The following is an 8,475-nucleotide window of genomic DNA, read 5'->3' on the forward strand; positions in this document are numbered from 1 at the left end:
AAAGAATAAAATTTAAATCCTTAAATAGAGATAGAAGCTAAAAAATTTTTCCAATCAAACTTGAATGAAATTCTTTTCTGAAAATCTTTTCCTTTTTTTTTTTTTGAAATCTTTTCCTTTCAAATTTAATTCTTTATGCTATTTATGATATTAAAAATTGCAATTACTTGTTATTTTTGTCATTTCCTATGATAAGTACTGTGAAGACATTACAGTATGATCAATTCAATTTTCTGATTGCCATTTCGTTTTTCCTTTCTTTTTTTTTTTTGCTTAGTGTTATAATTAGCGCAAATAATGTCGCATGTTAAATAATTAAATGGAGCAAATTGATGACGAAATTTTCCGGAAATTTTGTTGTCCAGAAATTTGGTAATTGAAAAATCTGCTCACTAATTTATACATTGCATTTGGCATTTCATTTAAAATTCCCCATTAATGTGCTCCAAAAATAATTTTAGAACTTGTTGTCTTGGATCAATCAGTTAAACCGGAAATGAAAAAGGGAAATACGTAATTCTATTAATTTTTGATTTAATATTGCAATTAATGTTCACTAACAGTAAAGAATTCCTTTATTTATTGTTATGAATAGGAAAATAAAAGAAAGAAATGAAATGCTTTCCAAAGTATCGTATTACCACAAAAATTAAACTAACTTCTCAGTCAAAGTCATTTCAATACTTTCCTTAACTTGTTATATTTTACCGTAACGGAAATGTAATAATTAATAAATAACAGATCAATAATTGAGAAAAAATTTTGATGGGAGATGAAAGATCGATCCATCAGGATAAATTGAATTAGACCACAATTTATCGTACTTCCGGACTTTTGCCATTGTATGATTTTTTCAGAAAAGATTTAAGAATGTACGAAACTTTTAGGTTAAACTTTGGAATTATACAGTAATCCTGGATGAGATTTGTAAATATATCCACATTTTCAGACACAATGATCCTCGGGTTCGGGCTTTTATTATTGTATAATGTTTCCGGAAGGTTTAAAAATGTACGGAATTTCCAGGTTCAATGTGGGAATTATACAGTAACCCTGGATGAAATTTGGCAATGCACCCATATTTCGGAAACAATGATCCTCGGGTTCGGGCTTTTACCATTGTATGATGTTTCCGGAAAAGGTCTAAGAACGCACGGAACTTTCAAGTTGAACTTTGGAATTATACAGTAATCCTGGATGAGACTTGGTAATATATCCACATTTCACACACAATGATCCTTGGATCCGGGCTTTTGTCACTGTATGATGTTTCCGGAAGAGATTTAAGGATATACGGAACTTTCAGGTTGAACTTTGGAATTATACAGTAATCTTGGATGAGATTCGCAATGATCGTTAGATCGAAACTATCCGATTGTTTGATGTTTCCGGAGAGGATACGGAAATGTACGGAACTTTCGGGTTAAGCTTGTGAATGATACAATAACCATGGACAAAATTTGGCGCTGTACCGTACACTGAGAAAAGATTTGCTATCATACAGTATTTCCGGAAAGGATTTGACACTCTACAATACTTCCGGAGAGAATTTAGGATTATTTGGTGTTGTTGGAAAAGTATGATAGTTTTGAAAGAAAAAGAAACGACAAGAAATGAGGTAAGAAAATTTGCATATTAACTGGAAGGAGCTAACAGCAAGTTCGAATGATATGCAAATTTGAAGAGATAACAATTTTCCCAGAAATAGAACCACATTCGCCACTCCTTCCATTCATTTTGCAACAATCGGGTTGATAGGTGCAGTCGGGTAAGGTGATAAGCTCTGAGGTACGTGTATGTGGAGAGACATAGTTTAGGATGTTTAATGATTAATACCGGGAGTTTATGTGTATGGAAGGTCACCTGAATTTAGATGGATCGAAAGCAGGATCCGGAAGATGGATTAAGAGGAGAATTTGGGAGATGGATTGTAAAAAACATTCACGAAACGGGTCCAGGAATGGGACTGTGGAAAGATGTTTGAACAGATGGATCGAAGAGAGGTTCGGAAGATGGATGAAAAGGATTATATCCGGAAAATGAACAGGAAGAAACTTGAGGAGGATTCCGGAAATTGGTTAAAAAGATTGGGAGAATGGTTCCGGGATTAGTCCGGAAAAAGATGTAAGGAGGATTCAAAAAGTGATTGGAGAAAATTGAGGAGATCATGAGGAGAATTCATGAGATGGGGAAAGTTGAAAAGACGAATCTCTGGCAGGATTCGGAAAATTGATCAGGAAAAAGATTGAGAAGAAGGAAGACGGGATTTTGTCGGGAAAAGGAATTAGAGAGAAAGAGAGAGAGGAACTGTAATGATGAATTGGCAAATCTAGAGAAGAGGGTTGTAGAAATGGACACTGGAAATGATTCGGGAAATGGATAAAGAAATGAATTAAAGAATGGATCGAGAAGAGGATTCCGGAAGTGGATCAAGAAAAGAGCTGAGGGAACGGTTTAGAGAGTTTTCGGGAAAAAGGATCAGAAAGAGCGAGACTATAAGGAGGACTTGGCAAATCGATAAAGAAGAGGACCGAAAAGGTGCACGGTGGGAGAGAGTTCGGAAAATGGGTAGGGATAGTGGGATTAAGAAAATGGATCGAGAGGGGAATTCCGGAAGTGGATCAGGAGAAAATTTTGAGTGTGATTTAGGGAGAAACGGAATAAAGTGTTATTGTTTGGTTATTTACGGTAGTTATAGCAATAGATAAGGCAAAAATGAATTTATTTTTATCAATAACTTATTTAAAAAAAAGAGATTATAATAGATAAATTAAATAAGAATTTCTCCACAGCAATTCTTCGTACTGTGATCCCCGCTTAGCGGTATTTCTGGTTACTGGTTTATGTTACAGTTAATCGTAATTTTGAAAGATATTAAAGAAGAGAGCATAATAATTGTTAAATAATTTGAATTATAATAATTTAATTTGAAAGTTTTTTTTTTTTGAGAAAAAATAATGAAAGAGAGTAGGAAAATAAATTTTGAATTTATTTCTATTAAAATATACTTATACTAAAGAAATCGATATCGTGAAGCATATGCTTTATTCATGAATTTCTCATTTTATTGATGATAATTTTAAATTAATTTCAGGTTTCATCAATAATTCTACATCTTTAATCATACAAAATGTCATCATTTTTGAATCAAAATGTTCGTATGGTACGAAATATTTCACGAAGTTCCTCACCAGAAATTCCAATACAAGGAAATATTCCGGAAAATATGAGAGGAGAACATAATGATAGATCGGATGAGCATGATAGAATTGAACGTATTAGACAACGAATGTTGGAATATCGAACAATTTTACAATGTTTACGATCATTACGGACAGCGGAAAATATGAGATATCGTACGAAGCATAGGGCAATGAAGGAAAAATGTGAAAGATATAAGCAGGAAGTTGTTGAAGAACGAGTAAGTTATAAATGATATTTTAATTATATAAAATTGTTTTAAAAAAAAAAAATATTTAAATTATGGAATGAAATTAATTTGATATAAACAGGAAATTGTTGAAGGATGAGTAAGTTAAAAATGAATTTATAAAAAGTGATATTTTAGTTATATAAAATTGTTTTTAAAGAAAAAGTATTTAAATTAAGAAATGAAATTAAAATAAAATTTTCTTTTTTTATTTTTCTCCCTTTTTTTATTTATTTATTTCTTCTTTTAATATTTAAATCAAAAAAAGTAATTTTAAAAAAAAGTACAAATTTATGAAGAGATACAATTATTACAAAAAAAAAAAAAAAAGTGAGGCATATTAAAGTATAATAGCATATAATAGCATTTAGCTTAAAAGGAAAATGAAATAGTAATGAATTCTGATACTTATGTATATACCGTAATTTAATACAATACTTTCTTTATATTATACTTTAATATACTTTATTATATTATACTTTAATATACTTTATTATACTTTATATCTTAATATATTACACTATTATATATTATACTTCATGCTTTAATATGTTTCACTTTACTATCTTATACTTTATTATATTATACTGTATACTTGAATATACTTCACCATTATACTTCACTATTATACTTTATTATATTATACTGTATACTTGAATGTACTTCACCATTATACTTTACTATTATACTTTATTATATTATACATTATATTTTATATATATACTGTACTTTTATACTTTGTTACATTATATTTTAATACTATTACAAATATTGTATACTTTAAAATATCATACTGTAATATTGTTAAAAGGAATAAAGCATTCGAATTAGGAAACATTTCATCGTGATTTTTGGGATGACAAATGATGACATCTAACAACAGTATGCTATTGGATACACATATGTAAAGAAAATTTGAATTGAATTCAACGACAAATTATTTCCTTACTTTTCAATCAGATATATTAGACAATAAGTATAATTCTAATATGATATATAATTTAACAAATAATGATATAATTACCGTATAATTTTCCATTAAATAATAGAATTTTCTTTTCTTAATTTAGTACAATATTTATGTCACGAAATGATCATAAATAATGTTGGATTAGAAGAAAAAGAAAAAATAAAATACAGAAATTATGCAAATTCAACTAAATTTTTAAATCAAATTTTTAAAAAAAAAAACAAAACAATTTCTTTAACCCAAATAAATTTTAAGTGTAAATTTGGAAAGTAAGTAATTTTTTTTTTTTTTTTTTGGAGTAAATAATTATTCTTTTACCTTCTATAATGTTTTTATTTATTTTTAACTATTCTCTTTTTCCTCGTTTTTTTTTCTTTGTTTACTTTCAAGAATATTATAATAGCAATGAGTTTATGGTAATATTTTTTTCTTTCATATTTCAGAGATTAAATGCTAATTTTCAAGAAAGTTTTGCCCATTTGGAACAACAGCTTATTAATTCCACTCAACGATTATTTCATTTGCAAACGGAAAATGAACGTGAACGACGTAATATGGGTCATTTGGAAGAGAATTTCGAGCAAACGATTGAAATATTAACTCAGGTTAGAAAAAAAAATGCGACAAAAAATCGTCTCTTAAATCGTACAACAAAAAATGCTTTACATGCAAAACGTATTGCTGAACGGAAACTTCGGGAAGCATTGGAAAAGTATGAAGCAGAAGTTAAACATGTCAACGAATTAGAAGATGTGACAAAAACGTTACAATCAACGGTTCAACAATTAAAATTGGAATTGGAACAAAAGGAACGATTATGTAATGATTCAAAAAAACGTTTAGCAATACATAGTGAAGCAGCATCATTAGCATATCGACAAATTCATGAAGCAAATAAGAAAACTGCTGAGCTTGTAAATGAAAATGAGAAATTACATTCACAATTTACCAATACACATACACAATTAATTGATTCTCGTCAAGCACATTGTAAAATGGAAATGGAAATGAATCGAATTAAATTAGAAAATGCTAAACATTGTGATGAATTACAAAAAATGAAGCAAATAATTGAAGTTGAAATGGCATCATTAATTCAAATTGTTGAACAAAATCGTATTCTTCTCATACAAAAAGGAAATGCAATTAATTTATTAACAAATGAAAATTTGGAAATTAAAAAACGAACACAACAATTGGAAGAAGTGAAAAAAAATATGGAAGAAGCAATTCGTAGTAGTGAAGCAGTCCTTCAAGCACAACATCAAGAATTACAAGTGTATGAAGCAAATCAAAAAATTCGTGAACGTGAAATAAATATGTTAAAAGTACGACAACATGGTTTAGCAACAAATCGTACTGTAATGCTTGAACAAGAAGCTGAACAATTTCAACAAGTTGTTCATCATTCTGTTTGTCGTGTTATTGGATTTCGTAATCAAATTGCATGTATGCTTGAAAATGCTGATGTAAGTGGATTTTTTTTTTTCTTTTTTCTTTTTTTTCTCTCTCTCCCTCCCTTTCATCCACTTTGTTTTCCAAAAAAAAAAAAAAGTTGATTAGTTTTAAATTATTAAGTTTTCTTTTTTTTTTTTTTTGAAAAATAATAATTTAGATTGTAAGTGTTCATCAAAATTGATAAGTAAATTTTTCATTTTTTTTTTTAAAAGAACAAAAAAAGCTTTCAAGTAATTTTTGTCTAATTTTTTCCTTTTCCCATATTTATGCTTGATATTTTCCTATCTGTGATAATTATTATAATTAACTAATTAATTTGTTATATTTTAATATTGCTTATTTAAATTTTTTTTTTTCAGAAATTTCTTAGAATTATGTTCCAAGAAAATGCAACATTTTTGCAAGTAGATGGATTGAACGTACAAGCGAACTATGTTCCTACACATGATGTATTATTTTTCCATTTTTTATCTTTTTTTAAACTAAATAATTTCTAGTAGTAATGTATATAATATTAGAAATTATAGGTAAGTTACATTTAAGATATATTATTAAATTTTTTAATGTCATTAAATGTGTTTTATTTTTTAATTAAATGTTTTAAATTTTAAACTTGAAAATGTCTTTTCTTGAAAAGACTCGAGAAGGGACTTGGAAATTTTTGAATTTTTGGAAGAAAATTTCAACTTTTACACTTGAAAATTTTCAATATTTTGGAATGCAAGAGAAAAAAATAAACATTTTGCCTTCCTCTTCCTTTTGAATACCTAAAACATTTCTAATCTGTTTACTTTTTTTTTTTTTTGAATGATATATTATTTGTTTTCCTTTTTTGTTTTCTAGCAAGTTATTGAGCAGAATCCAATGAATCAGAATATGCTTGGTGGACGAATGCAGAAGAATTATGTATTTCCGAGTGCGCGTAAGTTCTGGATAAACTTATATTTAACTATAGGGTTAAATTTTGAATACGAATTACTTCCTTGTTTTATGCTTATTAAGAAAGATTGATGATGTCTATTTATTTTGAAAAAGTTAAACAGATCAATGTTTTCCTGATTTCTTGATCTGCTTTTTCTTTTTTTAACTGATCAAGAAATCAGGAAAATATTTGAGTACAATTTTTGATTAGCCGATTTTTTTTCCTGTTGCTTTTCCTGATATTTTGAATGGTACAATTTGAATGAAATCAAATTCATCAATTGAATTTTTTGTTTAAATTACATTCATTGTATTAAGGAAAAGAATGTGGAATGATAAAATTGAAATATTTGAAATTTAAAATTAATTTAAATTTTTTGCAAAAATTTTTAGCTTCACATAGAGTTATGAATGATGATGTTGAATTACCGGGACCTTCGAATCGTTATCATCATGGACAACAGAATATTCCGTTACATGGCGATGATATTAATGAGGTGTTACTACTAGTCAACTCTTTTAAATCATTCTATTCTAAGTTATCAATTATCAATCATTCTATTCTAAGTTATGCCAGCTATCAATCATTTCTTTTACATACTACAGAAATTGAATCAAATCAGGATAGTATTATTTAAGCTATTATTAAGGTACATTGTATTTCATTAGGAAATGATTTTATCATTCTATTTTCATTTGATCAAATTACTCATTAATTTCATTAAACAGAGAGGGAAAAAGCGGAAGATAAGTGCAAAAATAAGAGAACAGTTGGATATAAAGCTAATGTCAACAATTTAGATAAACATTGTCAGTTGTTTTTTGTTTTGTTCTTTTTAAATATAAAATTTTAATTCATTTTTTTTATTTTCAGATAAAAATCAAAATATGCTAAGGTTTTTCGCTTTTCGATATGGTATTACCTCAATCGGATGGAATTGGAATTATTTTCATCGTTTAATTAATTTAAATAAGTACTAGAATTATATACTATCATGTTTTGTGGTTTTTTGTCAGCTGTTTTATAACGTTTGTTGATTGCTTATTTCTTTTTTCTTGTTAATTGTTTTCTAACATTTGTTAATTATTTACTTCTGTTAATTAGTATTTGAGGTTTATTAATTGTTAACATTTTTTTTTAATTATTATCTAATGTTTGTTAATTGCTTGTTTCTATTTTTAAATTTTTTTTTTGTGAAATTATATTATTAATCGTAAAAATTCTCAAATGAGTTATTTTTTTTTAATCAAAAAAGAGCTAAAAGTGATGAAAAAAAGGTGTGAAATTAGCATCAAAATATGTTTACCTGAAGTTTTTTTTTTCCGTTTTTCTTATTTTTTTTTTTTTTTTCGCTGCAAATAAAAAAATACGAAAAAAAAATTTTTGATTTTAATAAGTGTTTTTTTTTCAGATTACCTAGTCATTCATTTACTTATTTTTTATTTTTTATTAATTATTTCCTAACAATTAATAATTAGTAAAAATTTGCATTGTTATTTCTAATTCTTTGTTTACTAAAACTAGAAAAAATACGGAAAAAAACCTTAAAAAAATTTTTTCCCTTCTTTCCTAATTTTTTTTTAATAAGTGTTTTTTTAAATTATCTAGTCACGGTTTACTTGTTTTTGTTTTTTAATTAACTGTTTTCTTGTAATTAGTAATTAACAAAAATTTTACTACTATTCCTAATTATTT

The 8,475-nt window shown here is 27.0% G+C and overlaps 3 protein-coding genes across 3 annotated transcripts; all 3 read left to right on the top strand.

Moving 5' to 3' along the window:
* Positions 1-954: 954 nt before the first annotated feature.
* Positions 955-2,111, top strand: LOAG_09436 (hypothetical protein; the record flags this gene model as incomplete). The annotated part of the gene is made up of 3 exons (XM_003144963.1): positions 955-1,187; positions 1,505-1,577; positions 1,959-2,111. The coding sequence occupies 3 exons, from the start codon at positions 955-957 to the stop codon at positions 2,109-2,111; spliced, it is 459 nt and encodes a 152-aa protein (XP_003145011.1).
* Positions 2,112-2,399: 288 nt separating this feature from the next.
* LOAG_09437 (hypothetical protein) lies at positions 2,400-3,121 on the top strand (the record flags this gene model as incomplete). The annotated part of the gene is made up of 2 exons (XM_003144964.1): positions 2,400-2,678; positions 3,095-3,121. The coding sequence occupies 2 exons, from the start codon at positions 2,400-2,402 to the stop codon at positions 3,119-3,121; spliced, it is 306 nt and encodes a 101-aa protein (XP_003145012.1).
* A 9-nt stretch (positions 3,122-3,130) lies between these two features.
* LOAG_09438 (hypothetical protein) lies at positions 3,131-7,674 on the top strand (the record flags this gene model as incomplete). The annotated part of the gene is made up of 6 exons (XM_020447932.1): positions 3,131-3,421; positions 4,844-5,869; positions 6,218-6,307; positions 6,702-6,780; positions 7,173-7,276; positions 7,654-7,674. The coding sequence occupies 6 exons, from the start codon at positions 3,131-3,133 to the stop codon at positions 7,672-7,674; spliced, it is 1,611 nt and encodes a 536-aa protein (XP_020301884.1).
* Positions 7,675-8,475: the final 801 nt, after the last annotated feature.

Source organism: Loa loa (genome assembly GCF_000183805.2).
Source record: "Loa loa unplaced genomic scaffold supercont3.262, whole genome shotgun sequence".
In the NCBI taxonomy this organism is placed as follows: domain Eukaryota; kingdom Metazoa; phylum Nematoda; class Chromadorea; order Rhabditida; family Onchocercidae; genus Loa; species Loa loa.